This window comes from Empidonax traillii, unplaced genomic scaffold (genome assembly GCF_003031625.1).
Source record: "Empidonax traillii isolate 1590-97213 ecotype Southwest subspecies unplaced genomic scaffold, ASM303162v1 scaffold636:size371350, whole genome shotgun sequence".
NCBI lineage: Eukaryota > Metazoa > Chordata > Aves > Passeriformes > Tyrannidae > Empidonax > Empidonax traillii.
The window spans coordinates 228,301-254,872 of NW_020955829.1; the positions used below are offsets into that span (position 1 = coordinate 228,301).

The window sequence follows — 26,572 nt, forward strand, 5'->3', positions numbered from 1 at the left end:
CCCGCAGGACTCCGCCCTCTCGCCTGCGGGAGGCGCAGGCAGGTGCAAAGCCCTCCGAAATTTGCACGGCCGCGATGGAGCCTTTCTCAGTGACGTGAAATCCCGTGGGCACCCCGGGACGGGGACGGGGCGCGGGGGTCCCTCACTGCCCGCCTGGTCCCTGACCAGGAGCGCTCCGTCCCTCCCGCGCTCCCGGCCGTCCCTCGGTCAGTCCGTCCCCCCGCGCTCCGGCCGCCCCTCGGTCGGTCGGTCCGTCCCCCCGCGCTCCGGCCGCCCCTCGGTCGGTCGGTCGGTCCGTCCCTCCCGCGCTCCGGCCGCCCCTCGGTCGGTCGGTCGGTCCGTCCCTCCCGCGCTCCGGCCGCCCCTCGGTCGCTCCCTCCCTTCCCTCTCCAGACGGACCACAATGCCCAGAGCGCCGCGCGCGCGCTGACGTCAGACGCCATCGGGGCTCGACCAATGGGCGGGCGCGCTGGTGCCGGGTGGGGCGGAGCGGCCGGTGGTGGCGGTGGCGGAGCGGCGGCGGGAAGGGCGGGCTCGGGATCCGCAGCGGCGGCGGAGACGATGCCGGTCCATTCCAGGGAGAAGAAGGAGAATAATCACGATGAGATGGAGGTGGACTACGGAGAGAACGAGGGCAGCAGCTCGGAGGAGGAGGAGACCGAGAGCTCGTCCGTCTCCGAGGAGGGGGATAGCTCAGGTACCGCAGCCGGTGAAGGGGTGCCGCGGCGGTTCCCCCAGCGCCCGGCTCTGCCCCGGGGACACATGGGTCTTTTTCCCCGGCTCCGGTGGCAGCCGGTGCCCACCCCCGCCGCGACCCCGCCCCTCCGGCCTGGCCCAGCCCAGCCCAGCCCTAGCTTCGGCCCCGTAGCTCCTCCTCGGGCCGCCGCGCCGGCCGGGGCGCAGGGGCAGAGAGCCCGCCTTAGCCCCGAGCCGCCGGCTCCGGAGCTAGCTGGCACCTGGCCTTGGGCCGGGGCGCGTTGCCCCGCTCCGTGGAAGTGCTGTAGGCTATGCCCTACTGGGTTTGAGAGCGTGCCCGCTGAGCGGGGTCCTCGCTGGGGTCTGCACTTAAGGGCTTGGCATACATACATACATATACACGTATACATACGTGTGCATGCATGCACACATGTGTGTACGTATATATACGTATGTATTTCGTCAAATGCAATTACGTGAATACCTGTTTTTGAGGGCTATCGGAAGCCTTGACAATATCATTGGCCTCCTTTGCTAGTCATTTCAGTCTCTGCTCCGTTGAAGGTCCTTTCCTTTTTGCGCTGTAGATTTGGAATTACATTAGGTGAAATCTAGCTTTAAAAAAATTGCTTTTTCTATGCTCAGTTTACTATGTGTTACAGAAAGGTTATTATCTGTTCAAACTTTACTTGTAATAGCTTCTTTCTGTCTTTGATCTCAACACATCTTTCCAGGTGATGCCCAGTAAAAGTTTATGGTGCCTTACTGGACTAGCGATGAAATGCAAGACTGCGGATGGAAGGGAAGATGGCCAGAGCTAGTGAACTGTGAGAAGTCCTGACATGAATGTGGGCCAGGGCCAGTCCTGGTCCTGACATGTGTTTTCTGGCAGCTTAAGTGATTTAGAGTGGCCTGCTGGGATCCTGTCCCATGCCTATACTAGCATATTGACATGTGGCCTGAGTGCTGGAAGGAGTGGGATGCCATGAACTAGACAAATTAGGGAGCTGTGAAATTATATTTTTACATCTGTTAGTCTTGTGATTGATTTATTTGTGTGCTAAAGTCTTCAGTATACAGTTATTTCTTAATTTTAGTGTTGAATGATCTGGGAGATCTTGAAAGTTAAATTCTAAGGCTTTTATATTCATACTGACTGATGCAGTTCAGGGAAAGCCCTGCTATGGTCGTGCTGTGTGGACTCATGGAGCTTGTCCTCATCTGCCTGTACATGGGCTAGCAAGGTGCTGAAGGCCCACAGGTGTGGTACAGACACAGCCAAGCTCACTCTGCAGAAGTAGAATGAAGACACTTACAGTACTGGGAAAGTGTGGCTGCAGTACTGAGGGAGAGTATAGTCATTCCCTTAGACCTTGATCTGAGTTAATTCTCACTCTGCACCACAGTATTTCCCCCAGTAGAGGCCTTGGTTAATCCACAGATCCATATAATGTGCCCATGGTTTAAACAGAGCTTCCTATTAATTTTTCTCCTTTTTCCCCTTCTTCTTCCCACCCCCCTATGTCTTTGAGCTGGCAAGTATTGCTGCTAGAACCCCATTTTACAAGTTAGATTGCTGGTCTGTGCTGTCCACCTGGATCAAAATGCTGACTGCTACTGTCTTGCCTCTCATCCTTACCTACCCTTTCTGGTACACTCTCTGCCTTCCTGTCCCCTTTCTTGTTTGGCCTTTGTATGCTAAGGTGTATGTTAAGGTGTCAGAAAAATAACTGATTGAAAAGGTGGCTAGTGAAAACATCTCCATGAAGAGTCTGGTATGTAAATGGGAGGCACTGGGGACTACGTAAACCAGTGGCTAAATAGACTGCAGCTCAATAGCAGCAGAAGGCATAACTGGCAATTCTGTGAAAATAAGTAAATATATCCAACTTAAATCAGTTAACTGGATGCCTATGTGTTTTGTGAATTTGGGACTATTGATTTGCATCTGTTTAGACAAGAGGTCATCTGGAGCAGGTGATTTTTAGTTTGGGCTGTTCTCTAATCTGAGGAAGATCTTGCATCTCGTCTAACGCAATGCTACACAGGAGATGTCTTCACTCAGTGAACTGTGAACTATATCCAGATATGGGCTTGAAAGAGTCAGCAAAATTAGTATAATGTAGTGATTTTATTTCTGTCTGTATTAGCTACTGATTTGGCCAAATAAGAAAAGAGTAGTTCTGAGTAGATAGTGCTGAGGCCCCCAATCTCCAAATTAAAGCCTTAGAATATCCTGAGTTGGAAGGGACTCAGAAGGATCATTGAGTCTAACTCCTGGCCTTGCACACGACAGCCCTAAGAATCACACCGTGTGCCTGATAGCATTGTCCAGATGCTTCTTGGACTCTTAGGGTTGGTGCTGTGACCACTTACTTCCCCTGGAAGCCTGTTCCAGTGCCCAGGTACCCTGTGGGTGAAGAACCTTTTCCTAATATGCAACCTAAACCTCCCCTGACACAATTACAGATCTGCTGCTGGGGAAGGCTGATCGGTTTTTCCTTACCCCTGTTGTCTCAAAATGATTCTGCTGAGAAACAGGGCCAGAAAAATGTTCTTGTTTTGGTGAAACCTAAATTAGGCAGCATCCGTGTTTGCTGTGGTTATGCTGGAATAAAAGTGAACTTGAGTGAGGGTACCAGGGCAAGCAACTGGAGGTGGTCTGTTGGAAAAGCATACCTGATGCTGTGCTGTTTGCACAGCAACCCTCTCCTTTCCTTTCAGATGTGACTTATGAAAGCATGCTTCAGTTCCATTATTATCAGAATAGTACATGAACTCAAAAGGGAATACTGTGTTTTGGATACGAAATTCATAGAGATAGCTTTTCAAGAAGTTCTGATACACGAAGTTTGTTACATCTTTCAGGAGAAGGCAGAGAGAGGATAAAGGAGGAATATAGAAGCATATTGGGCAGTAGGTGGGTGAGGCACAGAGTTGTTAAGGTCTCCTTGAAGAGGTCCAGGAGCAGCATTGCAACAAAACCCACTATTTACTTTGCCCATCTTAGCCTTCCAGTTTGTATTGTAGCTAGGTGCCATCTGGGAATGCCCTTTCTTTATTTCTTATTCTAGATAATCTTTATGTCTGAGAAAATGTAATTTTCTGTGGAAGAGTTTGGTATAACACATGTAAACTTAGCTTTTTCTTTTCCAACTTCGTGGCTGTAGTGAAGAGAAAATTGTCTCTGTTAGTTCCAGCTTTGATGTTAGCTCTTTTTCAAAATTTGCCTGGTGTTTCCTGTTTGTAGTTCTGTTATTTGGTATTTTTAATGAAAATGTTGACGTTTACATGTCCTCTAAGACACTTTGGCTGATTTTTATTGACGGCAAATATTTCTGTTGTTTTGTATTTATCTTGCTTTCTTCTGGGATTAGGAATAAGTGTGTTTTAGTGAATGTAGTCTGTGAGTGTTTCTTTAAAACAATACAAGAAGCTCTCCAGATAATTTCTGTTGCATTCCACAGAGAAATGCTTTTAAGGGAGCACTTTAAATGTGATGATTACAGGAAATTACATGCTTGTCTCAGTGTCTTAACAAATATGAACATACTCCATGGCAGCGTATTGCTCCTACGGACATAAGATAATTAACACCACAAGAAATAGGTCTTAATTGAAATTAGTAATGATTTTTTTTGTTGTTGTTAAATTTGTCTTTTGTTTTACCTGTATTCAGTCTTTTGTTTTTCCTCCAGTGGATGCCTGAGAATACAAAAGGTGCTGTTAAAAGAAGCATGAATTGTCCTTGAGAACTGGCACTCTTCCTATCCTGTTTCTTTTGACATTATGTATTTACTAAAGATTTTTATTGACCAGGATTTAGAATAGCATATTAGTGATGAATAAAAAAAGCCACAAGTTATACTTACCATCCCAGAGGAGAATTTGGCCATTTTTTAAGCACTTTATGTAGGCCAAGGCTTATTAAAAAAAAAAAGCTATTTTAGGTGCTGTTACATTTGAAGTACTATGTGGGGGTTTTTATCTTTAAACCAGGCTGCCCTAGTTACTGTACTGGACTGCTTGAACATAGTAGGAAAAAAGTACCCTAAATAATTAGTGCAGTATGAAACTGTATGGGAAGTCTGAGGTGTTGAGACAGGATGGGCCTGTCAGCAAGTGTTTTAATATGAAATGAGCGATCCCTCCTCCGGTAATGTAAATTTTCGACTGGAAAGCTGTGAGATTTGATCCTAAAACTTTTTACTTTTTCAGCATTGCATATTCCCTAGTCAGTATGTTGTTTAAGGTCTTTGGGAAGAAAGTTCGTAAATTATATCCATTAAAGATATTTCAGGACTCTAAAAATCTTCATCGTTTTATGAATCTTATTGGAGGCAGAATAAAGATGAAACAATTTAAGAGTGAATGTGAATTAGCATGTGAACTGACATTCAGTATGAACAATAGGTAGAATGTAGACTTCTAGGCAGAAAGTCAGAGACTTTTGAGAGTATTTGTAGCTGAGGGGAGACTGGAGAGTTATGTGTTATTTCAATATCTGCAAGAGAGTCAGCTGTGCCCTCAGATGCCAGTGCATAACAGTTTCCTTGCAACACAAGTTTAAAATGTAAAATGCGGTCCCCTTCCTCTCTAACAGTGGATGTAACCCTCATCTTCAGCCAGGGTTACAGTTCTAATAGTTTTATTTGCTTTGTAGTCCTTAAACATATACAAACAATAAAATCCATGTTAATTTAAGAAAAGCTTCTGAGTCAATTCCTTACTAAAACATACCTAGAACAAAAGGCACAGCAGTACACATCTGAAACACATGTTTGAGAATAAAGTGGTGTAATAGTTTGGTATCCCAGTGCTTGTTGCTGCTTGATTTCACAGGGAGGTGCCTTCAAATTTTAAAGAAGCTTTATTTTTATAGCACATAAATGCTTTAGACAACTCTTTGAGAAATTTGAACAGCCAAATAAAACTTTGTTCTTTAATGTAACTTCCAGCCTTTTTCTGGGATTCTGGTTCTGCCTTATTTTTGAGAACAATATTTTATATAAAATAGTATCTCTTAACAGCCTGATACGCTCTTCCCCCACCCTCCCCATTCAATGTATTTAAATTCTGTCTTTAAATTTTCTTGCTCTGCTTTCAAATACTTCAGGTTATATTTTGTTTTAAAATTTTGTACACACTTTTTTGATTGTACTAACTGTAGTATGACAGACTGCACTAGGTCTTTAATTTGGAGTTAACTTGCCATTGTAATACAGATTGGTATGCTCTACTGACTGCTGGTTTTCATATCCAGACAGAGAGAGCTAGTGTAGTTTTTAGTCCTAAAAGCTTGTGATGATTTCAGAAACAAGTTAAGTGTAGAAGTCATCATACATTGAGAGGTCTGAGTAGACATCTGAGTTAATCAGATCCTGCCAAGTAGCAGTGGCCCTGAAGCTACTCCTTTGACCTCATCGCCTTTACAAATTGCCATAATCTTTTGCAAAACAATGAGAATGAAGACTTGCATGCCAGCATTCTATAGTTGGTGTAGGAGACAGCATAAAGAAGTTAAATATGTTTATTGGAAAAATGTTAGTGAGAAAGAAACAAAAAACTCAGAGTTGTTTATAGTCCAGAGGAGTGAGTCCAGCCTGTTGGTTTGGGATCCCACTTTGCCTTTCTGTCAGGAGGTAGGATATTTTTTGCCAGAGTAACTGCTTACACAGATACGGCCTCCTTAGGACAATGCCTTCTCTCCAACACCTGGTCTGTTTGTACCACTTCAGCCCCAGTTCCTGACTGCATGGCCATCCCTTTAAGCTTCCTACAGCTTGATAATGGGTCAGTTGTACTGTAACTGTTGAGAGCTAATTCCTGCAGATACTGCTGCTATAAAGCACTTTCACATATCTGACTTTTTATTGTGGCTTAACAAAACCTTTTTTTTTTTTTTTTTTTTTTTTTTTTTTTTTTTTTTTTTTTTTTTTTTTTTTTTTTTTTTTTTTTTTTTTTTTTTTTTTTTTTTTTTTTTTTTTTTTTTTTTTTTTTTTTTTTTTTTTTTTTTTCTTCTGTGAAGGGTAAGAAACAGTCAAGAATTTTGTAGCTTAGTTTTTCAGCTTTCTAGTCAAAGAAACGGCAGTGGAGATAACAGGTTATGTTCAGTAACATCAGACTTCTCAACGAAGTGGCAAAATTTTGGCAAAAAAGTTGGTATTCATTATACTTTATCTTCCCAAGCTAAAATAAAAAAAAAAAAAATCTGGAATATAAATTAAAACAAAAGCTGTGGAGAGTTTAATGTTAATTACTCTTGCTGCATAAAAGCATATAAAGTCAAGTTTCTGCAAAGTTCTAGACTTTTCAGGTTTAAGAAATGTTTCTTTAGAAATGCAGTCATTTCAAATGGTCATTACAATGAACTACAGATATTTTTACAATTATATTTCAGCTTCAAAGATCTCTTCAAATTGCACAGGATGAAACCTGTTTCAAAACCATGTGTTATTTTTTTTAAAAGAATTTTAATAAAACAAACCTTGGATTTTAAATGACAAATGTAATGTTACTTGCATTCCAGGGATGGCTTTTCTTTATACTGACTCAGGACACACTTGAATTTTCAGTGGTGGCTAATAATTTCTCATGCTTAATGGTGTCTTTCATCTGGTATGATATACGTTTAGGTTTTCTGTTTCATGCATTCTTATGTACACTTTGTTTTATCAGTCATGAAATTTAACCTCTTGAGGTCTTACAGTGATGTTGTTTCTTGTTTTGAGAAGAAAATACTGTTTATGGGATTTATTCTAAAATTATGTTTAAGTTTCTTATTTCATAACATACGAAAAGTGATTTCTCATATTCTGCTCTACGAGAATAATAATATAAGGGGATATACTGCTCATGGCTGTAATTCAGACTTCCTTCACATTCACTAGAAATAAAATATCCAGTTTATTTGGTTATATATTACATTGTTCAAAATTATTCTTTTTATTCTTAGAAATGGATGATGAGGACTGTGAAAGAAGAAGAATGGAGTGTTTAGATGAAATGTCCAATCTCGAAAAGCAATTTACAGACCTTAAAGATCAGTAAGTATTTTAATGGTTAAGTGCCTCATTTGGCAATCCATTCCATGAAAATATTGTGTGCAGCTGGTGTTTCTTTCATATTTGTGAATGCTACTTTTGGAGGAGAATAAGGATTGGGACTTCAGAAATTGTTTGCAGGCAGTTGCTTTAGAATAATTTTATGTATTTATTTTCTTTTTTTGCCGTAGGGATAGTTTTGAAGTGTTTTTGTTGTGAAGGGCTAGTGTGGGTCTATTGCATCAAACTCCTTAATAGAACCAAGGAATTGTGATTTCAGGGAAATTTGTGATTTTACTTATTTACTCAGTGGCTTTCTCATTCTTTTGCGTATGTGGGACAGACTTAAGGACTGTTTTGCTAAGAAATTAGGTTTGGGTTTTGTTTTTTTTTTTTTTTTACAGGATAGTGCAGTAGTTTTTACAGTTGGTACCAATGAAAGTTTCTCGTGGTTACTGCAAACCAGATACCAGTACTAAATAAAATGAATATACTGTTACCTCTCTGTAGTTTGCCATAATACCTGCATAAACAGTAAAAACTGCTAAGTAGAAGAGATGAAATTAATAGCCACAGTTATTCAAAACCACTGACCTAACAGTGCCAGGTCCACCACGAAACCATGTCTCAAAGCACTGTATCTACACATTTTTCTGAACACTTTCAGAGATGATGTTCCACCACTTCCCTGGGCAACCTAGCCTGTTCCAATGCTTGATCACCCTTTCAGTGAAGAAGTTTTTTCTAATATCCAGTCTAAGCCTCCCCTGGTGCAGCTTGGGACTATTTCCCCTAGTCCTGTCTCTTCTTACCTTGGAGAACAGACTGACTCCCACCTCACTACAATCTCCTTTCAGGTAGCTGTAGAAAGCAATAACGTCTCCCCACAGCCACCTTTTCTCCAGGCTAAACAACCACAGCTCCCTCAGCTGCTGCTCACAGGACTTGTGCTCCAGACCCTTTACCATCTTCATTGTCCTTCTTTGGACAAGCTCCAGGAACGTATGTAAAGTTAAATTTGTCTTTACGTGTGCCCAGACAAGCTAAATGCATCTGTTCCAGTTTAAATTGGTGGTAATTTGGAAACTAACTTAAGGTACCTGGCAAGTGAAACTTTAACAAGACCTGGTCTATTCCTGGGCATGTGCTTTAATTGAAAATCCAGTCAGTCTTCACACTTTAGATGCGTGTTTATATTGTGAGATACTTCTTTCTACTACAGAACTGAGACATACAACTTGCTTTGTGTAACAGGACACTGTGAGGTCTGGAAATAATAGGGTCTGGAAAGAATTGCCTAACAAGAAATTCCTTGCTGCAGTGTCTAGAGAAGATTGTTTGTCCTGCTGTTTTTTCGGCTGACCGTGAAGAAACCTGGGAAATTGAGCCAACTGATGAGTACTGAAGCCAGTCAGTACTGACTGGTTTGGCATTTGGAAAACTGTTAGCATTTGCGTTCAGCCCTTCTCTTCAGTCTGTTCAACAGCTTGGATGACTGAAAACAATTTGTGGAAACAGACCTTTAAGGAGTGAATATGAAAGAGGGTGGTCTTTAGAGGAAGGAAACAAGTATTTTGGGAGGTTTAGGTGTTTGAGGAGCGGTATATGGAAGAAGGCATTGCACAGACACATTGACTAGTTGAGAGAGAGAGGTATTTATATGGGCTGGAAGAACAGTGATGGTGGGAATAATAAAAAAGGACCATTAGAATGATGGGAAAAGGACTGTAGGGAGAAGCGGCTGTGAATAGGGAGATGATGAAGTTGGGAAAGACAAAAAAAATGTATACACAGTGGGATTTTTAGTCACAACCAGCAGCAGAGATGATGTACTGATTGGGTCTGCCTCGTCATCCTTTCCAGGGAAACTGAATTTGGATGCTATAAGTAGAATTTGCAGTGGTTGGTAGCATTTATCCATTTTAGACAAATCACTGTTTGAAAGTACTGGATAAATAGTTTTAGTCCATCAACTTCTGCATGGTACCAAGTGCACCCAGTCTATAAGTGTGCGCTCTTACGTAGCTGGTACTTAGTGCTATGTAGTCAAATGTTAGTGACTGACCCAGTGTGCTCGGCATCCAGGCTTGTGTTCTAGCTAAATCGTTCTGCTGTAGCTCTCTGTTAACCACCACGTGCATAGCATGCTTATCAGGGATTGAGCCCAGCAAACTGGGGTTTGATCAGCTGCAGGCTGTGTCAGTTGACTGCAGGACAGATTGCATGTATCATACACTTAACAGGTTGCAGGTAAGAGGGAGGGGAGTGATCGCTGATGATAACTCCATAGTTCAAGCACGTGTATCTAACCTAGCAATAGTCAAAGTAAGATGAGCAAGCTGGTGGCAGATGAACAGGCAGTTATTTCTCAAGGAGGTCTTGATGTATTTGCATACATAAACTTTTTTTTTTTTAATTACTTGTGCACTTTAATAAGTAAAAAAGCAGCATCCCTGACCCAAGGACATCTTTTATATCTATGTAAACAGATAATATCTGATGTGTTCTTAACACTTAGTTTGTACATGTGTACTTTAATTTTACAGCTTTTGATTGTGGGGTGCAAGGTAAAAAATGAGATAAGAAGTCAGTTATATTGATGAGTCTAACATTGAACAGTATATTTATCAGTTACAGTAGGTGGAGCTGTATTGAGATTGGAATGTTTGCAAATGATATTACATTAAATTCTAAAAAAAGTGCATGTTGGTTACTTCATTGTCTGCCAGTAAATATCAGCTTTTATAGGAGGACTGAATTTCAGGTAGAATAAAAATGCTTTAAATGCACTTCCTTTTGGCAGGTATGGAAGATGTCAGTTAGAAATCATCCTGTGATATTTGTGATAGTATGCAATATGTGAATTTTCACAGGAGATGAAATGAGGGTTGCTTGAAACCTGCATCTCCTTTTCCTTGTTTTATGGTAGCATGGGAGCAGATATGTGAACACCAAAAGTGAATGGTTATTTCTATCCACAAAGTGCCTATCTTTCTCTCTCATGACATAAGCCAGTTTGTTCTAACGTATTGTAGAGGACAGCTTTTTGAGTCCTCTTCCATGTTGATTCACATCCTACTCCATCTCAATCCTATAAACAAATATGCAGTTTTTTTTTCTTCTTCCTTAGAGATGGAGATACATACACTTCTGATTGTTTACACTCGCTTTCCAGAAAGGCTTAATAGACATGAATAGAATATTTCAAAATGAAAATATGTCTTGAAAAATTCAAGTGCTAAAAAATCTTCACTTTGCTTCAGTGTTCCATAGCATTAACAAAGAAGTGACAAAAGAATAGCTATGTTAAAAATATGTCTTCCACCTTGTGTTTTCTTTTAAATTAAATATATATGAATACATACTTTAAAATAAAATACATATTTTCATTTATATTTTTTTTAAGACTTTACAAAGAAAGATTAAGCCAAGTGGATGCAAAACTACAAGAGGTCATAGCTGGAAAAGCACCTGAATATTTAGAACCATTGGCAGCTTTACAAGAAAATATGCAAATCCGAACCAAGGTGGCAGGTAAGCATGTAAAATGAGTATTACTGTTTCAAAGTATAAACTTGCTATGCAATTGAAGGCCAATCTTCTCTTTTCTTTAGAATTGTTAAAGAAATGTGTTTTAAAGTTAGAAATACTGTGGATTATTTTAAATGTAAAGTACTTTTCAAATAAAAATGAATAGGTTGCTTACCTCTCTGCGTAAGTTGCCTGATAAATCAAACTAAAAATATGACTTTTTAATGTTTCATTTACTAGCTGCCTGTCTTTGGGTACACAAAAGGAAGTACACAATTAGTGAGTTGAAAACTAGTAATTTTTATTAGTCAGAAGATTTGGGATCACGTCTACACGATGGTCACTACTGAAGAGATGTGTATGTTCTGTCTCATGAAGTGCTTGCCAGATCATCTTAGAGGATCATGTTTTTTCCTGCTCTTCTAATCTGTGTCTGTTCTGCTTCTCTGCTCCCATCTTCCTGTTCCACCTAGGGAAGAAGAAAAACCTTATCCTTGGCAGCTTTGATCTAAGCTGAATTTTAGTTATTAAAACAAATGTTTGGATAGGCTTTTATGCTCATAGAAGAAGAAGGCAAGAACTTTGATATTCTTCCAGTATGCATCCATATATAATATTATGGAATAGTGGTATTATAGAAGGACAAAGTTCTGTACTTCCCTACTGTAAATTTGTCTCATGTTACAGCTTGACTCCTTTAGGACTAATTCCATTGTCTAAGGGTTACCTAATACAGGCTGTCAGAGAGCCAAAAGGCAGTCAGTCATAATCTCTCTGTCTTTTCTAAGAAATTTAGCACAAACATGGTGCTGCCAAACTGAAAAATAGCAAGCCTTCTTTTCGTAATACTAATGCTGTTTCAGTGCTACTCAGTATGTCTTATTGGTACTTTTAACTTTGGGAATTTGAAATCTTTTGATCTATTGCATTTCTCTCCCTCCAGCTCTTTTCTGTAATGTTTTTCCTCAGCTGCTGACCCAGAATTTCTGGGTTTTAAGTTCTTAACCCAAATTTACATGACTAGTCCTAAGTAGCCCACTTGGGCTTTGCAGAAGGATTGTGGGTGAACTTGCTGAAGGTTTGATATAAAAGCAATTTTAATCCAGGCTTTCAATTTTCAATTTTAAATGTGATTGTCCATCTGTGCTTTCATGTAGGTGGATATGGATATGCATTTTACATGTTCTCCTGACTGGTCTTCAGCAGCACTGAAGATCCATATTCCAGCGTAAAAAAAAGCACAGCATAAAAACTGCAGTTGCCTTGAGGTTGAAAATAGAAAACAGATTTTTTTCCCCTTTTTGTCCCCAACTAAATGAATTTGATAAAATTATTCTGGAGAAAGCAAGAAACTGCAAAACAGACTTAGTTGCTCTTACTATGTGAGAGCCTTGACTGTTACCTTAGAGAGGGGAGAAAAAGGTGAAAAATCCCCAAACTAAACTCTGTTTAGCTAAACTTTGAATATAATCACATCTGTGGTAGAAAAGAAACGTGTGTTTTGCTGCTTTTTAAGGCACTATTTGAACAAAATGTGGATCTTGACCATTTCAGCAAGTCAGAAATACAGTAGAACCGTTCATAATTGTGTTGTTCATTTTCAGGCAAATAAGCAGTGACCTAGATATGCCAGTAGGCCATAAATATAAAAAAAATCCAGCATAACATAGCAGCATAAGAAAAGAACATTTTGAATTCTAGATCAAAAATGACTTCACAGCAGAAAGATGATTGGCATAATACTTGCAGGTTTATTTTTTAGAGGAATTGCTGGTAGTAGTATTGTTCCTCTTGTGCTGTGTTCATTTATAGTTGAATTCTAAGGGAAGTTGGTTTGTTGGAAGTTGGTGGTGTTGCGAGACACCACCAGTGTATGTGCAAACTTAACTCACTGAGTTTCTAATCTGAAACCATATAAGTATTTTGTGTTGAATGCATTGAACATATTACATCGGATTCTGTCTGTGTTTACCAGATACTACATTTCAGATACCTCAGATTTTTTTCAGCTGTCTGTTTAGTGGACACATTTTCAGAAATGTGTAAGAAATGCTCCTAATATTTAGAAGCAGTATGCAATGTATCACAAAGTGACTATTTCTAAGAATAAAACAGTCTTGTTAATTAATTTAATTTATTGAGATCATGCATTATAAAGTAATATAATAATATAAATCGTTTGTTTAATTTAATATTCTATTTAGCTTATTAATTTATTTGATTAATTTATATTAATTTATTTAATTAATTTCCAAATAATTATTTGGAAAACCCTTTTCTTTCATTCAGTTTTCTAGTTATCTTAAAACCCTAAAACATTATTTTAATCTCTAATTAGAAAATAGAAGAGGCCATTTAGTCTTTGATTTTGAAAACTGATGATATTCAGCATAACTTGATCAGAAATATGAAATAGACCTATTTTGTAAAGTTAGCATGGCCACTGGTGTAATTTGTTGACTGGCAGGGGAAGGAGTTAATATAGCATTTATTTTTTTCTCACAGCTTCAGAATTAAGGATTTGCTTGTTCTTATTTTTACTCTTTAAAGAGTAAAAATTGCTTAATATATCTGTATTTTCCACTATGTGCATTTTTTGGGATTTGCAGGCAGTCTTAAAAGGGAATTCTGAAATTAGATAGTTCCTAAAGAAAGTAATATTGTTATAATTTGTGTGATTACAGGTATCTATAGAGAGCTTTGTCTGGAATCTGTGAAGAACAAGTACGAATGTGAAATTCAAGCCTCTCGACAGCACTGTGAGGTTGTCCCAACTATTTCACATTGATAGCTAACCTCATCTAACTTCACTGTCTGTCATGCTTTTGAGATTCAGTGTATGTTTGTATTATTGCAGTTATTTGCTATTTGAATGCAATTGCCATATGATATTTATCTCCAGGTAAGATGTTATTCAAAGCATCTATAACTTAGAATCATAGAATATGCTGAGTTGGAAGGGGACCTTCCTGACTCTGCTCAGGAGACCCCAGAAATTATGCCATGTGCCTGAGAGCATTATCGAAATGCTTCTTGAACTCTGTCAGGCTTGGTCCTGTGACCACTTCTCTGAGAAGCCTGTTCCACTGCCCAACCACCCTCCTTTAATATCTGAATCTGAATCTCTTTTAATATCCTCCCTTGACACAACTTCAGGCCATTCTTTCAGGTCCTGTCGCTGGTCACCACAGAGAAGAGGTCAGTGCCTGCCCCTCCTCTTCCTCTCATGAGGAAGTTGTAGACTGTAATGAGGTCTCCCCTCAATCTCCTCCAGGCTGGAGAGACCAAGTGGCCTCAGCTGCTCCTCACGTGGCTTCCCCTCAAGGCCCTTCACCATCTTCATTGCCCTCCTTTGAATGCTCTCCAGTAGGTTAATGTCTTTCCTATATTGTGGCATCCAAAACTGCACACAATATTCAAGGTGAGGCCACACCAGTGCAGAGCAGAGGAGGACAATCCCCTCCCTTGACTCGCTGGCAGTGCTTTGCCTGATGCTCTCCAGGACACAGTTGGCCCTCCTGGCTGCCAGGGCACTGCTGACTTATATTCAACTTGCCATTGACCAGGACCCCCAGGTTCCTCTCTGCGGCACTGCTCTCCAGTCTCTTGTTCGCTGATCTATGCACATGGCCAGGGTTGCCCCATCCCAGGTGCAGAATCCGGCATTTGCCATTGTTAAACTTCATATGGCTGGGGATTGCCCAGTCCTCTAATTTGCCGAGATCTCTCTGCAGGGCCTCTCTACCTTCGAGGCAGCCAACAGCTCCTCCCAATTTACTTTCATTGGCAAAATTACTTAGTATTCCTTTCAGTCCTGTGTCCTAGTTGTTAATGAAAATGTTGAAGAGCTTTTTATAAGTTTGGCTTTGCATATATATAGCTAAGCCTTCTTATTTTTCATTACCAGGTTCTTATTAATAGATTACCACATGATTTTTTTACCCATGTTATAAAAAGATTACCAAGAAAGTAATTAAAATATCTGACATAAAAAAAACACCTAAAAACACCTTACATTTTAATAGCAAAACCAAAAAAGTCTTTTTAAGATGCCTTGGACAGCTACTGATAGACCTGTCATTCCAAAAGCAGTTACAAGAAAAATATATTACTCTCTTTGAATATAAACATTCCATTTTAAGCATCTAAATACTGGATACTGTAGTATAAGCACCCAAGAACATGTATGTCAAGTGCTGTACATAGCTGCTTAGATCCTGAGGTTTTCATCATAGTGCTCCTCAGTCCCCCTTGGAGTTGCTAAAAGGTGTTTTCTTCTGAGTGGTTCATGGTTTTCCTGAAGTCTGTGGTTCCTGCAATACTAATAAAGCAAAAATGTGCATGTGTAGTTCTAAAAAGCTTCCCGTTTTTCTTGATGCCTTGGGAAAGAACAGGATATAATGAAGAACTACTCATTACTGACTGTCTTTGCTCCTGTGAATACTCCTGAGGTTGAACAGAATCCTGTAAGACTTTAATCTGTGATTGAATGATTTTTTTTGGCTATATATTGTTCCTCTTTAAGGCGGTCCTTGTCCCTTGTTTTCCTATTATGTCTGTTATGAAACCTTAAGAATTCAAATATTCACCATCCAATAAGGGTCTCTTGGGGGGAAAAGCTCTTTAAGTCAGCAATGCTCCTTATAGAATGTATGTTCCACTAGAATGTAACCATTCAGCAAGAATGGCTCTGATGCCTGTAATAGCTTTTCACGCCTTGTTTATCATCAAGTACTTGAAGCAGAGCACATGTCTAAACATAAGCACTATTTAATTTTGAAATGAATTTTTAAAATCATCTCAGAACAGGTAAGACTCATTTGGCACTTTGGGTATATATTTAAATTCCCCTAGGAAATGTTGAAAAAAAATATGAAAAGAGGTCTTTACAGTTTTAGTACTTTTAACTTGAAGGGAATGATAAACATGGCAGTCATTTAGTGGAGCAGGGTTCTTTGGTTTTGTCTGTTGCTCATTTGTTTTGCTTCACTCCAGCATACTAGCTTGAACATAAATAAAGGTAAATTTCTGTTGGTATGCTGTGCTGTGGGCAGGAGCAGTTGAGATGCAGACATCTGCTCATTTGGCTATAGGGAACTGCAGCTTCTGAGAGAGGCCTGGTAGCTAATAGCTAGGTGCAGTGGCCTGTGCTGCTTACGCTGTTTTTTCAGTAAGTCAAAGCTCTCTGTTTTCCAGAGCTGTTAAAGGCACTGCTTGGTGAAAACGAATGTTAAAATCTAACAATCAGCTGTATTTCCTACTCATATTCACTTTTGGAACTGTGCAAGCTTATGAAAGAGCAGTAAAGTCTTACGGCCTTATTTCCTGGAGGCTTGGAACTCAGCTTAATTCCAAGTTACTGTTTTAGAGAATTTAGTGGTTTTCTTGATGCTGCCTTTAAATGAGTAAGTGATCTATATAGATATACTGTGCCATTTTAGTATATCAGTCCTGTATGGTGGACTGTAATTAGAGCAGTTGCCACAGAGTTGATTTTCTCATTCTGAAATACTTTGAGGTGAAGAGGGTGTAGTTCACACAAAATGCTATAGAAAGTTCATATCAGAGCGTGGGTTTGTTTGTCTTTTTAAATACAAAGTGCTAATGATACACCTAACATGGCATGCAATAGGTTAATCTAATTGGATCAGAAATGGCCTTTTAAAAAGGCCAACTAGCTAACTTGTCTAAAGCAGTGCTTTAGAAATGTTTCTCACAGCTTTAAGATAGACAATTTTGCTTTTATAGCTATCTAGATTATGGCGTGTTCAAAATTCTGCTGTGGGAAGGTAATTTTCAGATCTATGAAAATCAACAATTATAGATACTGTGGGCATAGATGATAATTCTCTATAAATGACTGCAGACTTGTTAGTATAGGAGGCAGCTTAATAAAAAGCTTTCCAAGAAAGCTTTTGTGATTTGTAATGAATGATTTTGTAAGGAATGGTGGCATAGAGATCCCTACTTTACTGTTACTCACTGTGAATAAATCTTTGCTATCCAGAAGGAAGATACTGTGTCATAATGTAAACAGTTTTTCTGGAGAGCTAGCTGCATGCTTTTATATACTTAATTATTCTTGGTACTGATATTGGATAAATATATGACTGTATTTTCACTGATGCTAAGTGAGTGTGCTGTCTTTAATGAGATAGGATCTTACACTAAGAAAGTGGATAGAGGGAGATGCCATATGCTTTATGGTCTCTGAAAAATTTTCCCCTGAAGCTATGTTTACCTTTTGATGCTGCCTCTTAACATCGATGATTATAATTGTCATATATATTTAGATGATAGAACTTACTAACGTAAAAATGTGTAATCTTGCTTTTTTTTAGAGTGAGAAGCTTCTCTTGTATGATACCGTACAAAGTGAACTAGAAGAGAAGATTAGAAGACTTGAAGAAGACAGACATAGCATTGACATTACCTCAGGTGGATGGAAATTCAGAGTTTGGGGGTTTTTGTTTTGTTTTGTTTTGTTTTGTTTTGATCTTCTGGTGGCTACTGATTAATTGACTGTACACATAGTATGTCTGGTGAGTTTCAGGTTATCCAGAATGCTATCCAGCTGTAGAGTTTGGGCAGGGGATTGAATTTAAACTTAAATCAATTTTTGGTTTAGTAATTATCAGCATCCCTTTTGTGTTTTGAGAATATTAATTTATGCCTGCACAATCATTTAACAGCTTCATGCTGTTCAGAAACAGCATCTCACCAGAAAATGTGTTATTTTTAATTTTTGAACATTGTTTTCTGCTATAAAAAGAGTTAAGCATGTAAATGTTTCTGATTCTTAGCATGTCCTTATTATATCTTTTCAGAATTATGGAATGATGAGCTCCAGTCCAGGAAGAAAAGGAAGGATCCATTTAGTCCAGATAAGAAGAAGCCTGTTGTTGTATCAGATATCCTTTTACTGGAATCATTATTCTTTCTAATAGTGTTTGCAGTTTTATAGCTAGTTTTATTATGTCATTAGTAGTAAGTTGAAGTGATAATGTGTTATCAAAACTGATTTATGCATGGCAGATGCTACTTAGATGAGAAAAACCATGTTGACACATTCCATTATGAAAACTGAAATTAAGATTTTCTCATCTAACTACTAGTTTTATGTAGAGAATGTTTCTATAAGTTGACTTTTCTAAATCTTAAAAAAATAGAGCTACAGGGGAAAAGCAGAAGCAAGTTAGACATTATGTTTGCAAAATATAACCTGACTTGAATAACTTCTCCTCTATAGCTTTGCTTCTCATAGTGGAGCATGCTATGAATCAGAAACATTTACATGTTTAACCCTTTTTGTAGCAGAAGACATTGTCCTCCCTCACATATAACCTACATCTCTACTCATTTAGTTTAAAACTGTTCCGCATGTCCTATCACTATCTGCCAGTGTAAAAGTTACTCTCCCTCGTTTTTATAAGCCCCTTCTAGGTACTGGGAAGGTTGTAATGAGGTCTCCCTAGAGTGTTGGGTCTAGAGCATTCTCTTCTCCAGGTTGAACAGGCCCAACTCTCTGCCTGTCCTCACAAGAGAGGTGCTCCAGCCGCCTAGTCATCTACATGGCCTCCTCTGAACCTGCTGCAACAAGTCCACTTCTTTCTTATGCTGAGGACTCCAGAGCTGCATGTGGAACTCCAGGTGGGGTCTCACAAGAGTGGAGTAGAAGGGGAAAATCCTCTCCCTTGAGCTACTGACTGCTCTACCTTTGATGGAACCCAGGATTGAGTTGGCTGTCTGGGCTGCAAGCACACACAGTTGACTCATGTCCAGAATCCTGGAGACTATCTAAAATAGACCAACTCCTAAGTATTGACATTGTACAGTATAAAGGCCATTTTTTAACTGTTAAGTTGCTGCAAAAAATCCTGCTCCTTTCACAAGATTTTGTAATGTTAAGAGAAGATGAGAAGGAAGAAGTTTGTGAAAAATGTGTCATCGCTGGGACACCCTCCTTCAGCATGATTGATTTACTGGAGCACATCCCAAATTCTGTTCTTCCATTAGGTTGTGTCACAGATTTAGTTTAGTAGAGAGATCTTTTAACTACTGCTTAAAAGCCACGTGGTATTAATCAACAGTTACAAGTGATTTCATTAGTTTCTTAATTCCTTTAGCCATTTAGGTTCCAGGTTGTGTGAAAGCTTATTTTCTTTGGCTTTCAGCCATCATTGTCTTCAGGATGTCCATATAAATAGCATTGGATTCTGTGAATTATGAGCTACCTTGCCATTTTAGCATATATTCCAAACCAAAAATACTAACATAGTATTGGTTCTAAAATCCCAGCAGTTTCAGGCAGTTCATAAAGCTGAAAATTCTTTCAGCTATTAAGTAAATTAATTTGCTTATTTTGCTTATAGTTTTTAAGCAGTTGTGAGCTTGTCAGTTTGTACAGACCTGTCTAAAGCAAATGGAATTTTAAGCTTGCATATTGCATTTTAGGAAATTTATTTTTTAAACATCCATAGCACCTTTTTTCTAAACTTGTTTTTCAGAGATGAATTGGGGAGAAACAAAATAAAAAGTGAAGACTGTTGTAAAGGAGGAGTTCTGCTATACAGAATGTTGTTTTGAAGTTCATGTATTGTTCTAATACACATTTTTTACTTTGCAGCTGATAGGTTAAGGAAGGGGCTTTTGCCTTTCTACTTCCTGTTTTTTGGATATTTTATATTCTTACATGTGGTGCTGTCTGCACTTTTCTCTCAAAGATGCAGAATGCTGTAAAAATAATTATTTTATTAAAGCTGATACTAGTGTAGGTGCTGATTTGCAGTGGCACATTCAGTTGCAGGAAATTTTATTTGTAACTTGAATTATTGCAAATAAGAATGATGTTTTGCAACTGCCAGGGATGGAATGGTTGTATCTTAGTTGTTTATCTAATCCTCATTTTGAATTCCAGTAGTTGGAATGTCTACATTCTATTACTTACCTCTTTTAATAATTTTTAAAGTTTACTTCTAGGTTGCATAATTCAAAGATAGATGTGTTTGTGTGAGCTTTTAATTCATGTAAGTATTCTTTTTGTGTGAAAGATTGGAAGAACAGAGATGTTAATATGTTTCTACAAACGTGAGAGTAATTTTATTATTTCTGTTTAAAAGAGTTTTCCCTAACTTTTCCACGCCCCTATATAGTTTATATGTTACAAGACCTTGATATACTTGAAGACTGGACAACAATAAGGAAGGTAAGATGAAAGGATGAATGCCAGTGGCTGTGGGTTTAGTTTGTGTTTGCATTTAGTCCTTTTGGTACTTGAAAATATGAAACTGTTTTTTACACAATCAAAACACAAAATAGATTCTTATTTTTTCAGTAGTCAACTAATCCTTTCAGTTTGAGGTATGTTATTGTTACTTTTCCTTATTCTACCCAAGTCATTTAGAGGAATCCAATACAGTGGTGTAAGAGGTTGTTTCTAAAATGGGGAGTCTGTAATTTTCCATGAAAAAGTGAGCCTAAAGCCTGTATTGAGTGGATCTGCTTTCTTATAGTCTAACACAGTTGGGTAGAAGCTACAATAGGATAGTCTGATAGGATTTTGCTTTAAATGAAGATATTTTAAAATGTATATCATACGGTATGTTTTTACATAATAAATTTTTTTTATTCTATGAGGTTTTCTATGCTTTGACCTTTCCTTATACTTTTTTTATGTAAAGTGAGAAGCTGTGCTTTCCCCAGATTACAAGAGAATCATGGTTTACAGGAAGAGAATTTTGTTTGATAAATTGATGTATTTGAAAAAGTAAATCTAGTTTTTAAGTGCATAATGCACTTAAGGAACTTGATGTAATGAAATGCTATCCTTGCCTTGCATTTGAAGTCAGAAAGCTTCCCCTAGTACCCTCGTGCTTCCCAACTTATGGAGTAGCAAACTACATAGGTGGATTCAAAAACTCGGTGGGAAATGTCTCCCATTTTGTTTCCATCCTGTTTTCTTGTACAGATTTCCTAAACAAGAAGGAAAATGTGACCTTTCTGTGTGAACTTGTCTGGCTTTTTCTATCACATGAGAGGAAAAGGCTCAACATATCTTTGCCTTGAGTTCTTTCCTGTAGTTTTACATGATTTTTCTGAAAATAAAAAAAAACACCAGAAAACCACCAAATGAATGCCAAAAAACCTCAAGTGCTTCATTTTTTTAAGCCTCCTCTAGTACTATATGCCATCTGGAGTTTGTATGAAGGGAAATTTTTGAGCTTATAATGTATAAATTAACCTTCAGAGTTATTTGAAATCCAAACTTACCAAAGAAGGTGTTTTTTTCACCCTCAAAATGCTTTTTTATGTATTTACTAAGTCACCATTGAACACACTTTTTTTTTTTAGATTTCTTCTCATTGTGGTTTTTGCATGTTAAAACAAGTATCCTGAGCTACACTGCATGTAACTTCACAGTTCAAGCTGGCAGTTCAAAAAAAAAAAAAAGGCTATGCTTGCTTACTAACTTCATTTTCTTTTATGTTTTAAGGCAATGGCTACACTGGGGCCACACAGAGTAAAGCCAGAACGTAAGTAAACATTGTCTGGTTTCACAAGACAGAACTTGCTATGTGCAATGGTGCAAGCTGCATCTAGGTAGATCATATTTATTTTAGCCCTGGTATACTGATGGAGGATGGGGTGAGGTAGCTGGAAGGTGTGGCTTTTGTTGTTCCCCTTTCTCAGATGCTGATACCATTAGCTTGATTCCTGTTGTTTCTGTTAAGAGAAATTCTAGAAATTATCAACAAAAACTGAAACTTCTAAAAGTGGTTTACACCACCTAATATTAGCAAGCTATGCCAATGTTTGCACAAAATGAGGCAGAAAACTGAAAGCATGTGGACCTTATGGGTGTGTTCTAAAGGATTCTCACCTTCACTGCATACTGCAACCCCAAAAAAGTAGAGCCATGAGCAAGGAACTCATATTTGGCTCTGAGGTGAGAAGCATGTTAAGTGCTAGGTGAAACTGGATATTTGGAGATGGTGAATAAAGAGGAGAAGGGATAGAAGGCAAGCAGGTGATAGCCTCTATTTTGAAAACAAAAATATAACTTTTAATTTATCTGGAAAATAAAAAGGTATCTTGCTTCCAATTTTCATGCAATTATTAAGAAACAGACTACATTTGGAAAAAAAAAAGTGTATTCTGTGTTACAGAATACAGAAATACACTTTCATTTGATGAAAGTGTATTTAAACATCCAACTGATTTCTATGAAATCAATATGAAATTACTTTTATTAATCATTTTAGCACCTGTCAAATTAGAAAAGCATCTACATAGTGCTAGATCTGAAGAAGGAAGACTCTACTATGATGGAGAGTGGTACGGACGAGGACAGACAATATGCATTGATAAGAAAGATGAATGTCCTACAAGGTAAAGATTATTTAGTTTATGCAGCTCTGTACATTAATATTATGCAATAGCTAGGGTGATGGCATCAAAGAATAAGGCCTATTTGGAAATACTGCCACCTCATTAACATTTAGTAGTTCACCTTGGAAGACAGGCAATATGAAAGAAGGTTGAGAGCTGGATTTGTGAGAGGTGGTAGTAAAGGCTGGAATTCACTGAAGGTTTGTCAGGTTAGGATCTCACAAAAAATTTAAGCTCATACTAGTTTCTGAATAGCCTTTGAGTAATTTTTTTTTTTTTTTTTAGTGTATTGGGAAACTTGCTTTGAGAATTTGATCTGTTGGCCCACCCAAAAATAATTAGTTATGGAAAAACACTTTATATTGTTGAAGATAAGCTTTCTTTTCAGTTGATCAGTGCTCTGAAAGAAAAGAGTTGGAACTTCTTTGCGGTATTTCCTTCTCTTAACAAAGGTTCTACCTGGGAACAGACTAAATATTACAGTGCAAATTTGACTGAATGTTTAAGATGTGTAAGTGTATTTTCTCTGTATAGGTAACATTTGTAAATTCTAGAAGTATGAGCGTATTTAAAATCAAATGTATATCTTACCTTTTACTCAGTGGGGCAAATCAGTCTAAGCCCAGTGTCGATTAAATATGCATTTCTGCCTAGGAAAATTGACTTTAATTTCATATAGTAGTAGTTTCCTGTAAAACTGGCTATTTTTTTTCTTCCCTGTGTACGGTGAAGGGGAACAAATTTGGGTGATTTTGGTGTTTGTTCAGGGCTGAAATAGGAAGATATTTTAGTAAACTATATATTCTGTCTGAAATTTTAGAAATTCTGAATTAATTTAGCAGAATATAGCAGTTGTACTGGGCCAAATAAAGATCTTAGTGTCCAGTGTCTGACAAAAGCCAAAAGCTGATGCTTAAAAGGCAACCTTCTAAGGTTGAAGGGTATCCTAGTGGGAGTTTTGTCACAGCCTGCAAAAGATCTTTATTCTATTAACTGTTTTAATCTCCATGTTTGTGCTTCTTTTTCCCCCATCAATCTACTTGAATTTATTTTTCTTCTAGGGGAGGAAGTTTTGTTACTATTTGTATTAAAGGTTACCACAAGGAGCATAAAAGCAGGGCTTGCATAACAGTGGTTCACTAAATCAGCTTTGACTTTATTTCTTATGTTCTTGGTATAATGATTAACAGTTAAATACATTTTGTGCTTTAAATCATGGCTTCAGGCTGTTTACCTTTTTTCCAAATACTCAATATTCAGTGTAATTTCAGGTATGTTTTTTTTACCATGAGTAGTTTAATGTTGTGTTTTCTATGTGTGACTATTGTTCTTTTAAAATATTTGTATACATTAAGGATTTTCTCAAAAGAAAATAAAATAGATGGATGGCTGAAACATTAACTAACTTCACTAAAGACACATGCAATTGTCAAAAAATTCTATTGAAACTATCCTTTAAGTGGAGCCAGTATCTTTTGAGCCTAGCATTTACAATTAATGGATAATTTCATTTACTGTGTAGAAATACAGCTGCAGTTTTGAGGTTATTTTTAGCTTATAAGGTTTCTAAATTCTTCTTGATTTTCTTCCCCTGACCTTCCTTCCCTCATCTTGTGTAGTGCCATAATTACAACAATTAACCATGATGAAGTTTGGTTTAAAAGACCGGATGGAAGCAAGTCCAAGCTGTATATTTCTCAACTACAGAAAGGAAAATATTCAATAAAGCATAACCACAACTGACCTAACTGCTAACTGGATATGAAACAAGTGGTATTGCCATGCTTGACGTGCCATGGGGTGAAAGTTGTATTTAATAGTGTTTTGTATTCCATATACATTTACAGCAGTATCTAATGTGTATTGGTTGTGCTGTATGTAAACTTCATATGAACAGCCTTCAGAAACCTGAGGGGAGGGTAAATCATGTTGACAGATAATTTGCCTCTAAATTGGGTCCTAAGGTGCCTAAGGTACGAAGTATTCTCTTCAAGTATAACTCTTCAGAACTTCTCATATTTGTAAAATGAAAAAAAAAAAATCTGATTTTTTTTTTCTGTTAGTGACCAGTCGATGTGCAAAAAATGATAACTATAATTACCAGCAACTCACTCTGTTTTCAGTGACTGTCTTGCTTCTTTTGTGGATGTAAATTTAGCCTGCTCAGCTGTTGCTTTTGAATAGATTGTAACATGCACAAGCATTCTTTTATCCAAAGTGAACCGATTGATTACAATTATTGTCCTCAACAGTTCTGCTAGTACTGACTGTGTTATATTTTGTAAGGTTTACTATATTGCTTGTAATGAGACAAAGCCAATATTTTGAGCTGTGTTTTTTGAAGAGCACTTTTCTAGTGTCGGACCCTATTCTATAGTAACGAATCATTGGTGTGGTTTTTTTTTTTCTCGATTGCCAGGAAAATTTATGCGTAATGTAGACAGTGTTGCTCCAACCTGTGTTATGTGTAGCCCACAAAGAACAACTGTGAGGATGGTTATGTAAATGCTGTTGCATGGTCTGCATGTTTGGTCCACAGTTGTATGAAATACAATGAATTTTTTTTTCAAAAGGAAAATAAATACAATGAATTTTTTTTCAAAAGGAAAATATTTCCCCAGAAATCCTATATCTGGGAGAATTTACACTGAAGTTTTCACCAAACACTATTTTCCAGATTTCTGTACCCCATTTCATCTTATTGTACACTGGAAGTATTTCATGCAGCTTAGGAAGATGAATTTCATTTAAAGTCTTATTCTTTAAGCCACAGAGAAAAGTCCTAAATCCTTCGTGTTACTGTGATGTGCTTCAAGCGTCTAGAATGATAGATGGGATTGTTGAAGAATTATTAATGCATTGGTTATGTGCACTTTAATCTCCACTTTCAATGATTCTTCTTGGAGAAAGAAAGCATCCATTTGCTTTAAGTGATCACAGCAAATGAGAATTTTTATCGTAACATGTAAATTAATTGTCTCTTCTAGTGCAGGGTGGTAACTACTTTCCAAATGCCAAATCAGTTTCTGCTGAGTGATGCTTTTCTACGATTGTATGACATTAATCAAATGTACATAAAGTATCAATTGATATGTTTGCTTTTAACAATATGAACTGTATGTATACAGTTGTTTGATAAACTTTTTGTAATAAAATATTTGCGTTTTTTAACTTAGTATATAAATAAATGATCTGTGGTAGTAGGCATCTTCTATGTTGTTTTGCTTATTGATTTTCTGATCTTGTTGGAATTGCTGATATACCAAATGCTAAAGGGAAATATTTTTAAATTTTCAGAAGGCCTAAAGCTTTTAAAGACCTTTGACTTGCACTTTTTTCGTTTGAATTTTGAGAGTTTGTATGTATCGATTGTTTGTTTTTACAATATTTAAAAAAAAACCCCAACATTTCATGAAGCTTTATTCTGGGCTGTTTATAAATCAGATGTAAGCATTGTTAAGAACCTCTTATCTGTTGATGTGCTTGAAATCATTTGTATTTAGGCCATAGTGGGCACCCTAAAGTGTTCTTGTGATTCACCCTTTCCTCTTTCGTCTCCTGTATTCTACATCTCTCTAGCTGCAATTGATTGTTTCTACAGCTGTTTCTAATCTGATCTCCTTGTACAAAGCAGAACTTTGCTTTGTATAGCCCTGCGGTTTGGACTGACACGTGGTGAGTGTGGCTTCTTAATTCAGAATAAACATTCATATCAACATGACAGATAATAATTGTAGCAGTATGGATTATTGATAAATGACAACTGGGATCTAACTGCTCCTTTTCTAGAAGTACAAGAAAATGAACTATGGCTTTCCTTTTTACATGTAATCACTTTTGTGTATGTGATTGGTCTTTTTTTATAATTCGTTAATTGTTTCATGCTTAGGCGAGTCATGTTTGGTACATGCTGT

General features: G+C 37.8%; 1 protein-coding gene across 1 annotated transcript; it reads left to right on the plus strand.

Moving 5' to 3' along the window:
• Positions 1 to 472: 472 nt before the first annotated feature.
• BRMS1L (BRMS1 like transcriptional repressor) lies at positions 473 to 25,869 on the plus strand. The gene is made up of 10 exons (XM_027899060.1): positions 473 to 697; positions 7,652 to 7,742; positions 11,146 to 11,273; positions 13,955 to 14,034; positions 17,612 to 17,708; positions 18,098 to 18,181; positions 20,411 to 20,475; positions 21,763 to 21,802; positions 22,532 to 22,658; positions 24,278 to 25,869. The coding sequence occupies exons 1-10, from the start codon at positions 562 to 564 to the stop codon at positions 24,399 to 24,401; spliced, it is 972 nt and encodes a 323-aa protein (XP_027754861.1). The 5' UTR covers positions 473 to 561; the 3' UTR covers positions 24,402 to 25,869.
• Positions 25,870 to 26,572: the final 703 nt, after the last annotated feature.